Here is a 22,354-nt window from a genome sequence, read left to right on the forward strand (position 1 = left end):
GTGTGTGTGAGTTGTGTCGCTTGGCTTGTTTCAGGGCAGGAGCCTTGACAGACTTCACGCTCTGCGTTACAGCAGAAGTTAAACTCACTTTTCCTATTGTACCTCATGCTGCTCATCAAGATGCTGGAAGAGATCTAACCTTTTTGAAGCACTGGATTTCAGGATTTTCTGCAAACTCACTTTTGGGGGACACACACACAGACACACATTTGCCGTCATCCATGTCAGTCACTGTACAACTAGTGGGGAAAAATAGGGAAAGTAGCCGCAGTCTTAAAAGCACAAAAAAAGCTCTAAAGCCATATCAATATTGACAATATTGTCTTGTTCTATCAATTAAAATCTTAATATATATATATATATATATAAATATATATATATATATATATATATTTGCATATATTAAATAAACAGTAATCAGAATCAATCAATCATCAGAAATTAAAACATACAATTTCATAAAATAAAACGTCACTATATATATCACCAAGCCTTATAGGCCAAAGATGTAGCCTCAGTTGCATAATGTATATTAGTATATGAGTAAAACGCAATATTTTACTACATTACGGAAACCGCCTGTGTAAAACTAAAGCATGATCAATGTTAGTTGAATGCTGTGGTTACATTAAGATATCCCCCATTTAAATAAAGACTTGATGAAACCGGACCAGATAGTCCAATCATTTAAATAATAATAATAATAATAATAATGTGTTCTAATTTATCATTTCCAGGTGTTATGGGAAACTTGCTCACAGAGAATCTGCCAAGCATTCACTCACAAACATCTGGATCTGAATTGTATGATGTTTAACTGTTAATCTCTGTTTTTTCCTTTATGTTTCACTCCATGTGTCCAAGTTACTGCAGCAGATTTGTGTTAATTCTATGTCTCCATAAACTCATACTCATGAACTCCCTTTTGGAAATGTTTTTTTTAATGATTTTCCCTGAAAAGCAGGCCGGTCAAAGGGCCGGTACACGCTGTTCTTTATAGTTTATCATCTACTTGTGCAATGACGAGATCATGGTGGCAAACCTCCAGCTTTAACAACACTCTGCGATGCCATTTGGCTCGTTCTCTACTGGGTTCGTTTTGGTTTGTGATTTATGAAGGCAAGTTTGTAACTCGTCTTTATCTTTATGTCTCGTTTTGTCCAGCTGGGGAAAAGGCCATCGTTTGTGATCAGTGTGGCGCCCAGTTCCAGACGGAGGAATCGCTGGAGTCTCACCGGCAGATTCACACAGGTAGGAACACGTGTGCTGCATCCTGTACATGAACATATTCATAAATAAGAACTTCATTCAAATTAGAGGCATGTCAGGTTTCCTCCTCTCCATAACCCTCCCTGCCCTTGATTATCTGACAAAGTTCATCTCATACTGGTCACGACCAACCCAACAGTAATGAGTTTACGAGACAAAAATATTGGCAGACTAGAGTTGTTTATCAAGCTATGGAGAAGAGATGATGAGGAGGACGAAGGTGCCAAGAATTGGGTAAAAGAAAGTAAATCCCCTTTTCACCAGATGTGCGATGCCCCAAAACGGTTCCAGCAGAGCCGATGAGCGCTTTAATTTAGAGGAATTAAAGACTTTCAGTTGAGTCACAATAAGGCAGATGTTTTAATAAACACGTGATTATAACAGCAGTTATCCAACAACAAAGCTTTGAAATGACAGAAATGTGTTTCAAATGTAAAAAATTCAATTAAAAACCAACATTTAGGAGATGTTGGGAAAGTGTAACTAGGGGCACACTCACACTGGGAATCCAGGCCAGACCTGGGCACGTTTGACACCTAAAGTCTGGATTGTGTTTAGGGTTGGGTATCGGTTGGGTTTTTTCCGATACCGGTGCCTACTCTGTATTTTTTAAATGGTTCCAGCGCTTAAACGGTGCTTAAACCAGTACTTTAATAGAAATTTAAACCACATACACTGTCAAAATACAATACCCTTTTATTTTCAGGGCCAAATTGAACACAATATTACCTTAAATAATATAGATACAAGTAACATATGGAAATAACAAATGAACAAAAACATTAAAATAATATCCAATAAAACAATATTGTATTAAACTATATAATACTGGAGATGAATATTGTTATGGTTTTATTTGTCAATAATCAGTAATAGACACTGTAAAAAAAAAAAAAAAAAAACTTTATTTCAATATATTTATTTAAAGCCATAGGGAGCCATTGTTTAAGAGTCAAAGAGCCACATGTGGCTCCTGAGCCACAGGTTGCATTAAATCCCTGAGCGAGCCAATCTGTTGCGTTCCCGTGTAAATGCAAAACTCTGCCTTTTAAACCTGGTTAACATTAAACACAAAGACAGCGCTGGGAGCGGGACTCACTTCAATTTGTCTGAGGAGGCCGACTCTGGCTGTTGCTGATGTGCTTGGGTCCGGGTCACGTGGGTTATCAAAGACGGTGCATTGTTCATCTTTTAAGTTAACTTCATGTGGTCTTTTATCCTCTCGCTATCAGTTATGAGCAACGGGTGTGCAGCGCTGAATATGATGAGTAGCGGCACTGATGTCACGATCAACAACCAATGGTGGGCGGGGCACGGAAATGTTCGTTCTTTATTCGGTCTGGTTACTACCGTTTACGTCCGAACCGGTGCCATTTTGGTGCCACGTTTTGTTACCCAACCCTAGTCGTGTTTACGTTTTTCTCATTACATTATCAATGCTAATGTGATGCTACATTTCCACATCGTGGGATCAACTAAGTACCATCTTATCTAATATCTAATAAATCCTGTAGATAATTTGGCATCTTCTGAGGTCGTCCACCAGTGGATCAGTGTTTCTTTTGCTCAGCTGGCTCATCAGTGCCCTGAAACTCACTAACTGGAGCAATCAACCCGCTTCATAATGATTGTCATTATCTGTTTGTCTCCTTGATCTGAAGTTCCAACCGTTAGTTTCTCCAAATGAGAAGCTCCTGAGGGCCAATGTGCTCGGGTCGGAGTGGGTCGGTTTTTTCCTTTGGTGCGTGCCCCCGGCCCATCAGCTCATTGGAGGTAGAGAAGGGTTAAACGAGGCTAATGATTCAATAGCCATAACAGCGGAAAGGAGCACTCTAAATATAGGCATTCCAGTCTGGAGCGAGTGGACTGTGCTGGTGGGGAGGGGGGGTGGGGGGGGGTCTTTTTGCTGGACAGCTGGAACAGCTGCAGCGTTAATAGTTGTGTAATCATCATCATCATCATCTTTAGACTTTGTCCTCCCATCGCATGCTGAGGTGGCACATTACGATAAGCTTCACATCTTGACCCACATTTCTAAAATAAAGCTTTTTTCCAGATTTTTAAGACAACTCAACTGAAAGAGTGCTGCCGCTAATGACACATTTCTGACTAATAACCTTTCAATTTTACTATACTTGTATTTATCTGTATCATATTTGTATATTTGTACATTTGTATTTATTTATTACTTTTTCCTGGAGGTGTGCACTTATTTAATCCCTATTTAATTAACTTTTTTTTAATTTAATTATGTACGTTTTCTTTTCTTTTGTTCTTTTCTATGTTTTAGCGTTTGTTCTTTTCATTCAATATTCTGGAGCATCTGTAAAAAAAAAATATAAAAAAATTTCACTGTGTGATAAATGAAGTATATCTGATTCTGATTCTGACTAATTTCTGATTAGTCGACTAATCTTTAACAACTGATAACAAAAATCTGAATTTTTATTTTGTTGTTTTATTTCAAATACAACTCAAGGACCAAAACAGACAATGTCACCTGTACCATGACATTGGTCAATAATTTATCATTTAATTAACTTAAACAAATAAAAAATATGAAGTGGAATGTTTTTTTTAACATTAAAACAATATTGCAAAGTTTTTTTTGAAAGTGCTTAGCTCTGCTTGATAAATAATTGTGCTGAAAATAAGCAGATAAGCATCTTATGCTACTCGTGTTTACACTTGCGTGCTGAGCGAGGTTATAATCACTCGCCGTTTCATTACTAATCATTTACGGAGGTTGACTTATCTGTTTCTGTGGGCACAGGGCTATGATTTATTTTATCTCTCACTATTAATAAATTGCACTGAAAACATGCTGGCATGCATATTTGTGGCTTGCATTTACATTTGCAATATGCGTAATATGTAGACACTGCTATGTAGCATCAGCCTCGATCTATATACATATAGTACATACTGTACGTTTACCATTAACATACAATTATCTCTCAATGATTAGAATGGAGCCTTGCTTTGTAAGTGTGCTTGGTTAATTATTAGTGGTACAGTAACTGTAGTGTGTGAATAAAAACAAACAATATGGGGTTTATTTATAGAGAGGTTGGTGTACAGTACACAGGGCTGGAAATATCAGACAGTGTGTGTTGTGTGTGGGGGTGGGGGGGTTACTGAGGGGCATCAAAGCCTGATTTGATCCCCGCCTGCCCGTTGGCAAAGCTTCAGCTCTTGGCAAACGCTCTCTGATGACAATATTTGGCCTCAGTAACTGTAGCCTTTGGTCTTTTTAAAAGAAGCTATTGTGGCGTCCCCACTATTGGCCTGATCAGCTGCACTCTGACTCAGCCTTTGTCTCTGTCAGGCCTTGTGGCCCCGGCGTCTTGACTTAAATCTACTCCAACACACGCTGTGATGGTTATTCCTCAGATTGTTTTAAAAGGTTTGCCAACACTAGATTGTTAGGCTTTTCCTAAAGTTGTTTGTGTCTTTATTGGATAGCTGTCATGTAGCTGGGATGCTCAGAGTGCCAGAGTGAACGAGTGGCAAAACATATGGTTGTTTTCACCCACAGATGGAAAAATGCACACGTACGAGCACCTCTAGAGCAGGGTTTCCCAACTAGGGGTACATGAGCACATTGCAGGGGGTACGAGGAAAAGTGAAGAATTTATTTCCAAGATAATAAAAATATTCTCAGTCATTTCACAAGTCCATCAATGAAATGGTACATTTGTTGTTTTAAAAGTTTAAATGCCTGTTTAAAGGGGACATTTTCAAAGAAGCTCCTTTTGTGGTAAAAGTCATAAAAGTTATATATAATAGGCAGGTTAATTATTTGTTTTGTATTTATTTATTTATTTATATCACTCATTTTTATTTTTTCTTATTTTTTCTCATTTCAACTTTATTATTTTTCTTTAATAACAATATAATCATAACATATTAGTATTAATATTACAGTATTAATGATACAAACATTTACTATTGATATTTATAATTTTTATTGCCTTGAAGGCAACATCATTTTATGTTTAATTTTAGTTAAATAAGAAGCTAATTCCTGAATATTAATTGTTCAATTTAAGCAGATGAAATAAAATTGCGTTAAATAATCAGTTGTGTTACGTTCTACTTTTGGAGAATCATGAACACGTATGAGTGAGGGGGTACTCATGGTGTGACAAAAAGGCTCAAGCAGTGGTGCCCAACCTTTTTTTGGCGCGTGACCCCATTTTAATATCAAGAATTTGTGGTGACCCCAAAGACATTTTTTTCTTCTTCTATAATTAATTTTTGATCATGTTTGAGCCCAGATTTTTTTTTTTAAAGTATAGAAATACAGTTGTTTAAGATTGTGTGCTGTTTTTGCTCCAAAATAAATGTATTTCTATAGTTTTTATAATTTCTGGTCCTTTCACGCCTGGAGTGGGACTGACACATTATTTGTTAATTTTCCACTCTGTCTCTCTCTCAAGTACCGCCTGTCGTGCCATTGCGTACCCCCATTTGAGAAACACTGCTCTAGAGCCCTCACTTAGTCCATGAAGGCCTGTATTAAGAAGTGCGGGCCATGTGTGAGGTGCATTAAATTTGCTGACGGCACATTGTTTTTATCCCTTTAACACATTAAATGTTATGACACTGTCTTTCTCGGGGCTCTCTTCCTTCTTTCACTCATGTTAATAATAATTGCTGCCAGTTTAGGGTCTCTGTGTTTTCTCCTCCAACTCCCGTTTGATGACTGTAGAACGTTTTCATGTCAGACGAACGATAAAGTGATGTTTGTATTCCAACCGAGAATACATGTCAGGTGATTCATGAGAAACAGACGCACGAGTGATGTGCAGACGTGCACGCGGGACTTGCAACTAAATATACCTGTAGTGACACGATGTCTCAAAGTGAACTAAGTGAGCGAGAGCCCTGTAGATATTTTTTCAATGCAATAACAGGCTCTTGGATTTACTAGGTTGTCTTCAGATCAGTAATGGGACACATTGATCACATCAGTGGGATTGTCTGATCCTCGGGCCATATTATTTCAGTCAGGACCGCTTTAGTCAAAAATAAATGATTTATTTACAATAATAATGTATCGGAATTTATATAGCACCTTCAAGGGCTTTACATTGATATGCATGCAATCTAGGGACAGCACTCCTCCCTGACTTTCCCTGAGCTCAGCTAAAGGCTAAAGCAAGGAGAGTGGTTAGCAGAACCCCCCTGGAACAGAGCAGATGTTAATGACAACGAAATGACACCCAGTTGGTTGGATACATACTGACCTGGAGGAGTTGGGGTGGAAGTAAGCAAGATGCCTGCTGAGGAGGTATGACACAGCTGTCATTGTTTAAGTGTGTATGCTTTGACCAATGGGGAGCCAATCTGGGCTGTTGGTTGATTGGAGGTGTGGCTACAGACTGCCTGAACTAACGCTATGCTCAATAAATTTCCTGTTGTGTGTTTGGGAGTCATTTCATCTATTATTGTGGTTGTTCTGCATTTTTTAGTTTTTCCTTTGTGTGGTTCAGGTGTAATTTTATTGTTTTCAGTTCTCATGTGTGATTTGTCTGTTAATTAGCGTATTTTTGTTACTTGTTTTGTTGTTTTTTGAGTCATGTTGGGTGGTTTTCTGTCAATTTTTTGTTTTCATTTTGTTTGTCGCTTTTTTGTGCATTTTTGGAGTCATTTTGTGTAGTTTTTAAATGTATGTTGTATAAAAAGAGTTTTTTTGTGCATTTGTTTTGGATGGCTGCACAAAATTAGACTGCTCGGGAGCCACTCATTACCCATTTCTGCCTCTAATGTATGGGACATAAAAAAGCTCATTGCACTTTTCGATTGTGAGACAATCGAGTAAGTAGAAGAGCTCTCATTATGTGCTATTGACAGGCGTTGTAAACTTTAAGGGCCTGGTTATTGTTTAATACACCTGGTCCCTGGTGTTCCCTGTTCTGTAAATCTTAAAAGACTTGGCTGGAGGACAAGTTCCTCCGACAGCACGGTCGGATAAAAGTGCATCTAAAGGCCGTGGTTGTTCATTACCACCAGGCTCTGTGTAATTTCCCCTCAGTGATCCGCTGCAGATCATTCCCAGAGCTATTTGTTCCACACTGTAATGTCACTTTAGGAATCCTTGGTGCTCATTTATGCGAGGCCATCTCCACTTTGTGCATTTGGTAACAGCTCTCCTTATGCATTTTCTTTCTCTGCTCTGCCATTCCCCTGTTTCATTGGATTCCTTTGGTTCCCACTATAATTTATAGCTCATGTTTTATTGGTAAAGCCCACCACAGTCACATTCCACTTAATTAGAGTGTATGTTGGTGCAGAGAGGCAAAAGGAAAGGGGCTCAGAGTCAAAATATAGCTTAATTAAAGTTAGAGTAGTTTTTAAAAGTCTGTCTGTAGATTTTTATAAAATGTAGATTTTATGGGGCATTTTACAGATGTGCAAACTCTGTCATTTCCAAAGTGAAATCTGAACATTAAACTGCCAAAGTTAAGGCGTGCACAGTGGGAGCAGTTCCCTGTTATTCAGTTGGAGCTTTGAGCGTTACCAGAAACAACAGCATCTCCCGTGTGACTCGCGCCGAAATTAGTTCGGAGTCCACAGGCTTTGGAAGAATTTTGTTGTCCGACTGTTGGTGTCCCTGTTTGTACATGAATCATCTTCTACGAAAGCACGCACACAAAGACTCGCACACAGCGGTGCCAAAGAAAATCCACCATATGAAAGGAGAGGGAGGCTCTCACTGTTCCCTTTTCGGCTCTTTCTTCCTTTATCTCCCTGTGGCCTTTTTTAACGTCTTGTAATACAGGGAAAATATGCAAACCATGGAGTGGCAACAGTGGGTTTAGCCAGTGGGAACACAGCGTGATTCCAGCAGGCCTCAGCCACAGAGTAAACACTTTCTTTTCTCAAGCCAGAAATAGTTTGGCTAAAGAGAGAGCGCTGGAAAGGGAGCAGGGGTTGGGGGTGGGATGGGGTAGGAAAGATGCAGGGAGAGATGAGGAATAGTGAGAGAAATGCAAGTGAGGAGGGGCTCCACAACAAGGTTATGATGGTCCGAGAGTAAGGACTCTTTTCAATCCCATTATTTCCTTTTCTTTTCCTTGCAAATTGTTCACACCGGCGCTCTTGCAATCAAGCACACACACACACGCACACACATACTCACTCCAGTCATGTCACTCAAGCAAATTAGGCCAATGGCAGCACTACACAGGGGTCACGTCAAAAGTGCCAATTGTCTCAATCACATTAGTCCAGCTCTGGCATCTGTTTAACATTTAGTTAATTGTGATGTTATTAAGTTGTCAGTGAGCATTAGGGCAGTGATAAGCAAAGTAAATATTCTTGCAGCTCTTGCACATGTGTGTCTGGACAAACACACACACATACACACACAGAGCCTTGAATGCTGTGAGCGGCTGCTTATTTTACAGTTTAACCAACATTCCCAACATTGAGTAAAACAGAAATGTGTTTCCAAGGAGTCTAAACGCAGCTTGAACCAGGCAGATGTTTGTAACGAGCATGACTCGTGATCGCACACTGTTCGCACACACTGCTTCTTCTTGGTGTCATCTGGTGAGTCAAAGTACCGATTAGCACTATGCCTGTTGTTGTTGTTCAACGTCCTCATACTCAAGCAAGCTGCACACGCTTAGATGAAGATTATCCATCTGCTTCTTTTCCCCTGACTGGTTTTAGACAACTTAGAAATAGTTTCCGGGTTGAAAATGTCTTCGTCTTCAAAGCGTTCTAGGCACAGCACGGCGAAATACCGACAAAATATGGCAGACTAAGATTTGCAATAATGTTTGTTTGATTAAAACTATGATTCTTCAAAATTATTTTTTTTAGTGGCCCAACAAAGTAACCTAACATTATGTAGCAGATTTTTGCAACAAGGCATTCAAAGTAATTCTCATGAGGCATGTCATTTCATACATTTTTTGTATATTTGCTCTCATTTTGTGTTTTTTATATTTTTTGACAATGTTTTAGATTTTTGTTGTCAATGTGTGTTTTTTGTTGAAGTTTTATGTATTAGTTCATTTTGTGTGTTTTTAGTCAGTTGTCCATGTCTGTTGTACACAGATTAAAACTGCTCAATCGTTCTTGTTCAGTCAAATTGGGGCTACAATTTGAAAGGTGGAGTTTTATTTTATTTTAAATTTTTTAAAAATCTACATTTTCTAACCATATTTTGTCTCTCCTGATGTTTGCACTTTGATTATTTAAGATTCTGCAGCTTCCTTTACCTCCATCTCGCTGAACAAACACCCTTTCCCTGATGTTTCCCTCCATTCTCGCCTGTCGGCACTCACTTTCTCTTTCTCCCCAGAAAATAAGAAGTGGTCAAAGACACTATCGCTGGCTAAATTAAATCAAGCAGCCCTAGCTAGGCTACAGTCACTCTGGCCACTAACTTCCTCATTCTCCCTCGGCAAACAAATTTTTCTCCAGATAAGATCTAAATGACTTTTTCCTGGTGGAGGAACATCCTTCGTTTGCCTGATGGATACTGAGCAGAGCTGCAGCGTTACCAACACCCAGTAGTAATCATCCACCCCACGGTATTATGCACAGCGGCCTATGTGACCAGGGGATGTGTGGCTTATGTGTAAATGAGATAATATGTGTGAATGAGAGTTGGCACTGCTATGATTCCCCAGCTGCTTTCATTGAGAAATACCCAACTGGGCCCCAGAGCCGCAGAGCTTCAGCGACAAGGCTTAGTGTCATGGTGGGCACAGTGGTATTGAGGTATCGCCACAGGAAAGCATGGGACAACAGCATGTCGAAAAGAGAGGCAGTGCTAAAGGTGGGGGGGGGGGAATAGGTGGGTGGGATCCAGTAGAAAATTGGGACGTTCGTGATGGTGCAACAGTCAGACTGCAGGAGAATCCCCACATGGATCATTGTGAATCAGGGACAGCAGCCACACATCTACACACCAATAAAATGGTGGGATGTGGGTAGCGGAGGGGTGGGTGGAAAGGGCGGATTATAGACTCCCAGAGGGCTCGGCGATTCACGGGCCATAAAATGGAAGTCAGCAGGACATGCTGCAAATCTGGCCAGCCAATATCCACCACCATCCCTTTTTCTTCCTCTTTCAACCCTGAGGATGCGTCTTAGCTGTACGTCACAATGAGACCCCGGCGAGCGTGTCCTGTTGTCGGACGATCTTAACTCACTAGGATGCTGCCTTTCTCTTCCCCTGGTTACATTTGCATGTTGGCCGCTGCGGCTTTGTTCAGATCTGCTTGGTTAAGTGGGAAAAAAGGGGATTGATAAGGAAAGAGACAGAATGGTGAAAATCAGCACAGAGCTTTCGCATCCAGGGAATCAAAAGGATGCTTTTGTTGGGAGGATCCCCACTTTCAGATATCCCATCACATTGTAACCTTGGCAAGGCAAGGACTTTGAATATAAAGGGATTCGCCCAGGAGAGCAAAAGATGTGGGAGACTGGTCTGACGTCGACAATGGCCAGGATTCTTTTGTTCGCGGTGTTATTTGAAGTAAATCTCCCCTCTGTAATTAGATCAGAGCTGTTTGCGGACATCTTAGGAGAGCGCGTCCGTGTTAAAACAGCAACGCACGAGGGCCCTTTTAATTTACAGTGCAAATACCTTTCGATTAGCGTGGAGAGAGGAGGGGGGCGCCAGCTCAGAAGAAGGGACAATGAAGGAGTCTTTCAAGCCTTTTCCTTATTGTTGTTGTTGTTTGAGAGTGGGAAGAGGTTTGAGCAGCTCTCCTGTGTTCCTTAATTGTGAAGCAAGGAGATTAGTACGAGTGCTTCCAACCTTTCACCCCGAACAAAGGAGCCATCAGATCCAGTTGCCTAGTGACACGGAGGTTTTACACCGGCAATTTTTAACCACCACCTTTACCTCTGCTGCTTCTTGTGGTTGATAACACAAAGAAGATGGAGGAAAATCTCCAGTCTCTGCTTGTACGCCCATCATGAAGTGCCTCTGCCACAGTCCATCTGACAACCCCGCTAATGGCACAGAGCAGGGATGCTAATGAAAATGGCCGTTCATCTTTACTCCGAGTCTGTCTCACAGACTCATATAAAAGTTAATGTACCCGCGACAATGACATTCAGAAGACCGCTTAGATTTGGACAAATGCTGCACTTCTTGGTGGCAAGAGCAGCCGGGCACACAGAAATGTCCTTTTACACTGCGTGCGGCTCAATCAAAGGGCACTTAGCAGTGTCATATTGATTATGGGAGCTTAACCCCCGTCAATCTCTGATGGGTCATTTTGGCAGCCTTCCCATGCATCGCTGCAGCTGATATACCTCGCTCAACTGGAGGAAAAGGGTTTCTTCATCACAGATCAGTGGCAGTCACTTTTGAAAAAGGACAATGCATGTGATAAAGAGAGGATACATGACTCATGCATGTTTTCTCAATGACTTTGTATGAGTTACCTCAAAGAAATTGGGCATTTAGCCGCAATCATGCGTGGCTTGTTTGAGAGCTTCTGATTGATGGAGATAAATATGAATTTTGGATTTGTTGACACGCAATACATCAGCCTAACGGTACCTCATATCAATATATAACTACAAGTGTCACTCAGTGACAGGTAAATGGGATTTAGATCACTGTGAAGTTGGCAGTGGAATTACAACTACTGTGTGGTCTGAACCTTCTCGAGCAGAACAGAAAATATTTCCTCCTCCAAAATAAGAGATTTTGAAAATCCTTGTCCCATCTTTCAAATTATTAAAACACATTTCCTGTTGTAACCAAACAGCAACATCTATTTCATTTATAGTTTTTTGTACAACACTAAGAACTTGCTCTTTCCACTGGTGATGGGACAAAATCGGAAATAATTCCAACCCCTTTTTTGAATGTATAAGTTTAAAACAATAATATTTTATTAGTTTAATTTAAAAAAATAAAATGACAGAAAAAATGGAAACTGGGATTTTTGTCCACTGGAATTCTGACTTCTGAGACTTGGCTCATGTATGTTGTATGCTGTCTCTGCTCGACTGGATGGAGAACAGAGCTGATTTACCACTTTAATTTAGTTTGATTGGTGTTCACCATGAACGTTATTCAAGGAAACTATCGCAGCTGTTTTTATTTTTGCAATAACTCAAACATATATCAACCTGGTTATTCTTGTGAGATTCTAAAAACATCCACACATTCCGTCCCGTCCTCACTGCTCCATGTTTGCATATGTGCTACTTTTTTTCATTGTTGTTTTATTTCTTAAATTTTCCTGCAGTGCTGCTATCTGTCACTCAGCTTGATGTCTTTTTTTTTTTTCACCTTCATGCCAGAGTCCAGTTGCATGTTCACACTGGTCAAAACAAGCCGTTATTACTGGCGAGATGGATCCCGGCGTCGTTAAAAGCCCCCTTGATGTCTGCTGTGAAAACGGCAGTCCTGCTTTTCAGAAGCAAATTAAAGGAAGGAGAATTGGCAAACATTTAAATCAATAAGTGTATCTTTATACTTGATATCTGAAACTTGTTAAAGAATAACAAAGTTTAAATAGCTTCTACACACTTTTTAAACTATCTCCATACAATCTGGGCAGCTTTGAAACCATTCATTTTTTTCCATTTTCTAACCTGAGTGTTGGGGTCTCCAGCTCTCAACATGTATTAGACAAGGGGGGTACACCCTGGACAAGGGCGCCAGTCCATCACAGGGTAAACCAGCCTTTAAACCATTTAATTTCAATACTGAAAACCCTCTGAGGACCAAACACAACAGCACTCCAAGAACAGGGGGAGTGACGGAGCAGTTACAGAGTTGAGTTTGTCTTGGAGGTGGCCTGCGAGGACAATACTTCGAAAAGAAACTCAAGTGGGAGCCATTACACCCCACCGAGGGCAGACTCTTATCAGTTAATAGCAGGTTTCCCTCTGAGAGTAGATTGTTTTGATAGATGGCACCTGGTCCAGCCTTTTTCAACCAACTGCAAAAAAAAAACCGAAAACAAAAAGAAACCAGTACAGCGCGCTTAGATAAGGTGTGTGACGTAAGATGCTTGTTTGAGGGCTGATTTTTACTTAGAAGCAGCAAAAAGTGAAGTTGAGCTTGTTTTAATGAGCTATGGACGTACTGGTGTATGTTGATGCATCTAAGGCTTATTAGTAACCGACCCCATCCACACATTACACATGCACTGTGTTCTGTTCTTCATGGGAACGCTTTGATCTTCGTCAATGTTGACCTTTATGTTTGTGCTTCGTTAATCACCAGGTTTGTCTCTCTTCCTTTATTTGTAGTGTTAAGTAGCTCACTGCATAATGCACCAAAACCTGCACATCCTTTACTACAATTAGCAACTACTCCCATCATTTGATGAGTGGAAGGTAAAGAGGACTGTTTATTATTATACTTGCTCTTATTAAAAATGATTAAGTAGAAAATACAAATATTTCGTTTTTCTAGGATTTGTCTTTTAATCCTTGTTTATTGAGAAAAAATTTTAAAAACATTGTTAACAGCAGCTCAATGATCTTTCAGCACAGGCAGGATTTTAACTTGATTTACAGTCAATAACAACTATTTTGGGATAATAATAAGTGTGCGACAACCATTATTAATTCTTCTGTTCACAATCGATCCTTACTGTGCACATTTTCTTCTTGCCCTTTTATTGCCCTTCATTTCCTCTCCGACACGCAAAGGCTCTAACGGAAGTTAATTTTGCACTTAATTATGCATTTATTCACGGGCAAATATGCCAAAAGTCCCATAAGTCAGCAGCCAGCTGTTCGCTCGTCTCTGACCTTGCCTAACTTCATGGGAATTATTTTATCCAGTCTTTTAGGATCTAATTTGAAACCTTTAGGAGTTTAATATTTAATGAAATGTAAACATATTTTTGCTATTCAAAGACTACGTATCTCACATGCGTCCTAATAAAAGCTCCAAAAGTCATATAATGATTTTATTTCACTTCTGATTCATATGGTGTATAGGTTGTATACAATAGTAAACGTTTTATTGAAGATATTTCCTCTACTTTTCTAAAATGCTCCACACTTTTGATTCTTTGGTGCTTGGATTAAAAATCCCATAGGCCTTATTTAAAAAGTGGACAGAACACATATTCTATAACAAACATTTTTTATAAAAATTCGGGCAATCCCTTTTCCCTCCGACACATACTGTACGTCATCACATATATATCTGACGTACACATTGTTTGTTGATCTATTTTAAGAATAATCAGTGCTTGCTAATGTTCAGATTTATTGATGAGGGGTTCTTGCACGTTTCACGTTTAACATGCTCAGGCCCACCTCCTCCATTCGTACTCAACCACGGCACAGTTTCATTTGCATATGGTCAAAGGTCAGAAACTTCATTAATTGGCTTCCTTTTATTGAATAGTCTGAGTTGATGCTTTTCAATGAATTGACACATCAAATAAATAAGAAGTGTTGAAACAGTTCTCAGGTGTTGGGACATGATCAAAATAAAACTAGTATTTTGACCATGCTGATTTTGTCCATTTGGATTATCTCATGGATCCACCTGTTTGTCAGATGCATCTTCTTGGCTGTGGGCGCGCCTTCCTGTGTGATAATTAGAGGAAACACAACTTAAAAACAGGCTGAATACAGTTATATATTTATTCTTTCCTGCAATCATCCTGTAGCCTTTCACAACAAAAGCCCATAAAATAGGTCATATATAAAGCAAAATATTGCTCCAGTGTATGATATTAAAGTTTTTGTTGTGGGTTGTAAGACGGTACGCCTGGGTTTGTGTTGGAGTTGTTTGATTGAATGTGAGTATGAGGGGAATTATTATCCAACAAAGCTTTGTATTGTCAAACAGACCTCAGCTGTTCATTGTAAACCAAACAATTGCGTGAACCTTGCCAGTATGATGTCGGGAATCAGGACAAATAGTTTGAGTGCTTTTCCACTTTGTTTACCGGAAAATTCAACAAGGGCAAACAGAAGAGAATCAGCTGTTTTTCTACATTGTTGGTAGAAATGTGCAGAGAGGTAAAAGTTGAGCATTTTGATTTTAATCTTTAATCTGAATCTCTGTTCTCAACAAGAAAAAAGGGAAGAGTAAAGGTTTCCTGCACAGGAATGTTTTGAAGTTGGTTCCCTGCTCGGACCGCGGTGTCGTCTTACAGTCCGGCTGACCAGCAGCCTTTGGGAGGTGATTGATTGGGTGGTGCTGAGGCCACCAAGGACCCTTTCTGAGGCTTTAGGGGGTTAAGGGTCATCTCTTCTGCAAATCTGCTTCCTTTTGTACAGTCACAGTACCAAGACAGCAGTGTCACATCTCCCCCCAACCTCCCAGTGTCTCTCCCAGCCTATCCCTCCTCCCTCTCATCTTTACCCTGGGAAACTAAGGGAGGTGTCAATTAAACCCTTTCCCCCTCTTTTGCTTCAGTCCTCTCCGTCTTCTAAAGTTCTTTAGGTTTAAATGTGAGGAGGCGCTCAGGGCCAAGCTGCGGCGCTGTTCAAAGGGGTTTGTTAAGGTTTCCTGAGAATAAAACTAATGATAATGGCATACAAGCTGTTGGAGAAACACTATTTAATGGATTGCTTAAGCAAGCAATTAGCAGTGCACTAGCGGCCAGATATCAGCATCTGAATGGTTTCAAATATGTGTCAGTCTTCACCACGTTACATGGCAATTACTCATTAGCAGACTGCTGTGGCCAAATTCCTAGTTCTCTCTGTGTACTTGTAATGTGTTCTTTAACTAAACACTTTAAAGTCAAACAAGATTCTTCTTTCACCACAGATGTAAAATCTCTGCTCTGATCATCAAAGACCATCTCAGAGAAAAACCCTTCATGTAAGCCCTTGATGTGTAGTCTGTCCGATGGGTTCGCAGAGGGATAACATTGCAATTCAGAAAATGTGGTCGCACACTGGCCCTCAGGGGCTGAGCCTTTGTGGTCACAGGACCAGGATTACACTTTAACCTCCACCACCACAAGCAACCCATGCACCCCCCCACCCCCGGCCAATGCCTAAGGTCAGGTGAAAGGCCAGGGATCTTAGACGGGGTTGAAAAAAGAGGAGGAGGAGGAAGGAAAAAACCCACCCTTAAAACTTTCCAAAAATAAACGCACTCGTGTAATTCATTTGGTTTTCACCGATTAGGGCAACTGTTAATGCTTTTGGTGTATTTTACAGGACGCACTATTAAAAAATGAAACTGAGCGCTCACAGAATCATGAGGTGTAACCTTAAATCACAATCTAAGATGAGATAATCCTGATGTGTTGAAAGGCCTGCTGTACTTAACAGATAGTAGAGACATCTAATCAGCTTCAACCTGACCAGTGCTTTGAAAACCAATCAAAAGGACTGAAATATCAGTATTTCTGTCATTTACAAAGTATTTTCTGATAGTTTGAGGACATCATAATTACATTTAAACAATTCTATCATTGTGGACAGGATCTACATTTAGCATCTATGTCTATCATAATATATGACTAAAATGTTCCATAATCTATGGTTTGTCATCCTAATCAAACAGAAGAATTGTTTAGTTTGAGCATGTAAAGAATGCATAGGAGTTTTCGTAGACATCTTACAGTTTAACTTTAGTACATAACACCATGTGACAATTGGAAACAATGTGTGTTTGTGTCAGCTCTGCAAAGCCATTTTTATCATTGATATAAAATCAATTGTCTCATGGGCTCCCTCCTGCCCACCCAAGTGTGTGAGCAGAGCAGGCGACGGGGTCTGGTGTGTGTTGCTGTTAAGTGTGCCTGTCGGCCTGTTTTCCATTGCCAGATGTAGTGAGGAAACGATGGGGTCGAGGTGGGATAACACGAGCGGAACCCCAATAATCAATGCGAGACTGTGGCTCACAGGGGGCGGGGCTTAACACATCTTCATATCATGGGTTCTGCCAGCACAACAATGAAGAGTATAAAACTATTGCTTTGCCGAGTCGAACATAAGCACATTACCATTTATCCTCCTGCATGGTTACTGTACAACGCTCACACACTCACAGTTGTCTTTTTGTTTACCTTTTATTTGCATCACAGCTGCAGTGAGCAACTGGTATAGCTGGAACAATAGTGCTTTAGGTTTTGTTTCTTGTCCTAATATCTGTAATGAATTGCGGTCAACCTGAAAATTGCATTAAAACAAATCAAGTCCCTGTTTCTCTGAAGTGGTTGTTTTTGATTGAGTAAATTGTATGACCTGGAGTTTAATAAATATGGTTTAAGTTTAAGAAAGACAACAAAATGCACAGAAAAACAGGAAAAAGAAACAAAATGACTCCAAAAACATACAAATTAACACCCAAAGACAACGAAATACATAAAAACCATACAAAACATCAAAACTATATCAAATAAAACACAGAAAATGACAATAACAATACTCAAAGCAACAACATAATATCACACAAGTAGACAAACTATTCAAAATAAGGGAAAATGACAGAAAAAAAACACAAAATGACCAGACAATAAACTGAAAATGTCCAAACATACCCAGTAGGATGAATAAAGAACTATCTTATCATAACACCAATAACAAACACAATAACAGAAAAATATTCAAAATGACCACAAAAATACACAAGGTGACAAATGAACAAAGATGAATAAAGGACCTTTATGACCTGGAGTTTAAAAAATGTGATTTAAGGTTAATAAAGACGGCAAAATACAGAGTAACTAAAAAAAATAAGGAAAAAGAAAACAAATTACTCCAAAAACATACAAATTAACAACCAGAGAGACACATTACTACGGAATACACAAACAACATACAAAACATCAAAAGTGTACAAAATAACATTAAAAACACACAAATGACAATAACAATACCCAAAGCAACAACATAATAATATCACACAAATAGACAAACTATTCAAAATAAGGGAAAATGACAGAAAAATACACAAAATGACCAGACCATAAACTGAAAATGTCCAAACATACCCAGTAGGATGAATAAAGAACTATCTTATCTTAAAACTATTCAAAAACATTTGGGTTTTTCTTGTATTAATGTTCATATGAGACATTATTCTAAATGCTGAGACAAATTCTGATAATGAGTTCCTCGGATCGGACGTTCACATTTATGTTAAAAGAACAGCAGCAGTTATATGTACCAGCAGACGGACAAAAGCTTGGTTTTACTTGTTGAAACTGGGATTTTTGTGGGAAATGTGAGAACATCGTGTCTGTCAAACAATAAAATGCCCTCTGTGACCTCTACCAACGCCTGACCCACTAAACTCTTTTCCTCGCTCACCTTGTTGCCATGAATTATCCAGCGGTGCACAGCGAGGCTGCTCAGGCTTATCATATACCATATAAGAGGATTTCTTCCTCTGGACTGGGAGGTCATGTGAGGACTTCCCCCTATTGCCTGTTGCTGTGTCTCTCCAGTGTGAGCCTGAGTGTATGTGCAGAGTAAGAGGAGCGCCCCCTGCTGGTTCCTGTGCATGGATGTGAGCAGAATCCTGCAGATTAAAGCTCTACCTTATTCCCTCTAGCCTGGATCTCCTGTTTTTTAATCAGAGGTGACTTTAAGAGACCGTTTTGTTGCAATCGCAGCCATCATCGCTATTATATGATTATCACCCACTAATCCCCCCCCCATGTAATAGTCCTGCAGGACCAATTTCTGGAGCAGGATCATTTCCTTTCTGCATTTTCAGGCTATCTGGGACAGCAGGCTGCTTACGTGTCTCTAGAGATGAAGCTTTAAGATGATGGTCTTTTTAGTAATGATTTTATTTCTGCCTTCAGTGAGTCGGGGATTTGATCATTGTGAACAAGCGCACTCGGCTCAACATCCCAGAATTTAGCAGCTGTGTTTTCCCATGCATGGATGAATTTCTAGCAGTCTGCACTCACTTGTCCCGCAGGCCTAATATCTTCAGATTATTTTTGGATTATCTTTATTTCTCCAGGGATTTTACTATCTGTAAAAAGCCCTTATTACAAGCTACAGGTGGGCACGAGCAGCAGGTGCTTGTTAACAGCTCTGGCACTGTTTCCCTCTCTCTGGCTCTCCAACTTCTTTCCTGAGCATCACAGACTTTTTCAGCTGCCTTTGATTTTGGATTTTTTTTTTTCCCCTACAAACGCATAAAAAAACCCGCACCTCCCGTGCTCTCAGTAGCAGCAAAACGACTACGTCTTTGAGCAGCGATATTGCGATAAGTGGAGCTCCCTGGTGAAAAATCAGAGGACGGGAATTAAATCAAAGTTGCCATTAAGATCTAGAGCAACACTGTCATCTTGGTTTTTTTTTTCTGTCATGCAAAAATAATCCTTGGGCGCTCGGTTACAGGTTGTTTCCTCCCTTTTGACTTCAAGTTCAAACAGAATGAATCAAATAAATAACAAGACAGTGACGCTGTAATTAATTCATAGAGCTGCTATATGCACAGTATAAGAACCATAATGAACACAATGTAGGGCATCACTGGGAGTGAAAGTCATTTAATGTTTAATGTTGATTAAAAGCTTTGATGTTTCCTGATTAAATAGTAAAATGTTGAAAAACATTAAAGCTATATCACAAGTTATTTATTATTTATTTACTGCGTAAGCCAACTTTTAAAATTACGTTCCTGAACAGAGTATCAGAAAAAACAAGGCCATAATTAATATATTTTAATTTTTTTAATTTTTTTATGCTTCCTGCATGAAATAAGTGTATGTAGGGTCAGTCTTCATGTTACAATTTTATTGGTTTAATTTCATTTTAAACCCAAACCACTTCACAGTCGACCGACCGCATGTACGGTTTCCTGCAGCTGCACCACACTCTGCATTCTGACACCACCAGCATCAACTTCTCCAGCAGTTTAAAGGTCGAGCAGCTCCTCTGTTGAACTGGCGGGCCAAACATCTGGCCCAGATTAAGCCCCAAACATCATCATTAAGCCTCATCAGTCAATGAGGCTGTCGCTGCTTCTCATTCCTCAGACCACCTTTGATAGATAAAACTGTACAACCCAGCAGAGTTCAGCACGGATGCCTCGTCTGCTCCATCGACCACACGTTATAACTGTAATCCTCTTTGATCAGTTGTCTATAAGCCAGGGGGTTCTAATGTGGTGGATCGGGACCCAAAATTGGCTCGTAAACCTGTTTTGAGTAGGGATGCAACGGTACAGTTTTCCCACGGTTCGGTATGCATCACGGTGTTTGGGCCACGGTAACGGTACGGTTACGGCAATTGCAATATTGAGGGTAAAAAATGCAATTAGATTATTTTCCAAAATCATTCATCCCTATATATATATATATATATATACATATATGCTTTTGAGCGGGTCATATACATAAAAAAAAGATTTGGAAAAAGGACCCAAAATAGGCTCTTAAACCTGTTTCAAGCAGTCATGTACATAAAGAAAAACAATCACCTGTGCTTTTATTTTTAAGGGGAACTACAAAACACTATACAAACTGTACTGTGTTTTGAAATGTAACATTCATCTGCTCTTTTTCATTTTGAATTTTATTTTATTTTGTATTTTTTTATTTATTTATTCATTTTAAATAATATTTTTTTGTTGCTACGTTGGTCAACGTTATGACTCTCTGCCTTGTAACCCTCATAGCTCAGTTGTCCATAAACCAGGGGCTTCTAATATGGTGGGTCGAGACCCAAAATAGGCTCATAAACCTGTCTTGAGCAGTTATGTACGTTAAAAAAAAAAAAACGCCTGTCTTTTTATTTTGAAGGGCAACTATATAACTATGTAAACTGTACTGTTTTTCGATATTATTTATGTTTTTATTTATTAATTCAGTCATTCATTTTTAATATTTTTTTTTCTTTGTTTTTTTGGCTACGTTGGTCAACATGAATTCAAAATTCTCAACAAATGGCATCTACAGCTACTTTTATGATCATCAACAATGAATAACCTCAGTTTGCCTCGTGGCTATATATCAAAATGCGATGATCCAATGTCAGTTGTTGTGCAGATATGGTAATCCATCACCAGTGCAGAACCATTAAGCTGCTCTCATGCATGCATGAACATCTGAGTGCATGCACATTGCACGTGTCTGACTTTTATTTTTTATCTTTAATGCTGCTTTTTCCACCACTACCTGTTGCTGCAGGGAGGCGCCACTTCTTCCCTACACGGTCGTTAAAGTTTCTTCCCTTATCGCTTTGTGCGATGGCTTTGCATGTGGTAATACCAAAGAAGGAAGAGGCCAAGACTTCATGAAAATGTAATAGAGAGTAAAAGAGAGAGAGAGCAATCGCTTTCACTCTCCTCATCACCACACACGTACACTTACACGCACACGCACACACACGCACACACGCACACGCTCGCCTCTAAAATCAATTTCCTTTAAATGGAATTAAGTGAGATTGAGGTGCACCACTGTATTAGTTCTTCATAAAGCGACCCTCCCAGCAAAACACACACACACACACACTCTCTACCTGCTTCTGCTCCTCCACCCTTTTCCCACTTGATGGAGTTTGATCGACACAGCTGATCTATAAATGAAGTCCCGTCTGCTGCTGGTAATTTGGCTTCAAGGTCAAAACCACGTGAACTCTTCACTGCACGTTTTTGTTGCATGTTTAGGAGACGCACTCTGAGCTAATGTAGACCCATTGTGCGATGTAGAATTAAGACTTTCACTTTTTTATTATTATTAATAATCATCCAAAGTGCAATCTCTGTGAGTCACTGTTGTCAAATTACAGGCAATACATTATAACTGACTGATTTGAGCCCATTTAGCACGTCTAATGAAATGCATGTATGGATCAAACCTTTTACACACACAGCTCCACTTATTATTAGCCTCTCACTACTTAAACATGGCTTTCATTATGATCAGTTGTTATAATGATCAGTTGACAGATGATTCATTGTTGTAATGGCTTGGGTTTATAACAATGCAGTGTGAAGTTTGTCTACTATAGATTTCCTTGACAATACCTAGACTTTGACTAATTTTAAAAAAAGATACATGTTAACAAAAACTACTGTATATCAAAATATGTTTATGTTTTTGTCGACTAATAAACACCAACTCATGTGGTCATATGCATTGATCACATTGTGTATTTACATTATCATTAATACTGTCTAATTTCAGGG

General features: G+C 39.5%; 1 protein-coding gene across 1 annotated transcript in view; it reads left to right on the top strand.

Moving 5' to 3' along the window:
- The window catches only part of zbtb16a (zinc finger and BTB domain containing 16a), a 155,895-nt gene that overhangs the window by 94,871 nt on the left and 38,670 nt on the right, over positions 1–22,354 (top strand). Inside the window, exon 4 of the mRNA XM_028466181.1 lies at positions 1,165–1,251. Within this exon, the coding sequence (XP_028321982.1) occupies positions 1,165–1,251 (87 nt within the window). The remainder of the gene's footprint in view (positions 1–1,164; positions 1,252–22,354) is intronic.

Source organism: Gouania willdenowi, chromosome 14, assembly GCF_900634775.1.
Source record: "Gouania willdenowi chromosome 14, fGouWil2.1, whole genome shotgun sequence".
NCBI classification, from domain to species: domain Eukaryota; kingdom Metazoa; phylum Chordata; class Actinopteri; order Blenniiformes; family Gobiesocidae; genus Gouania; species Gouania willdenowi.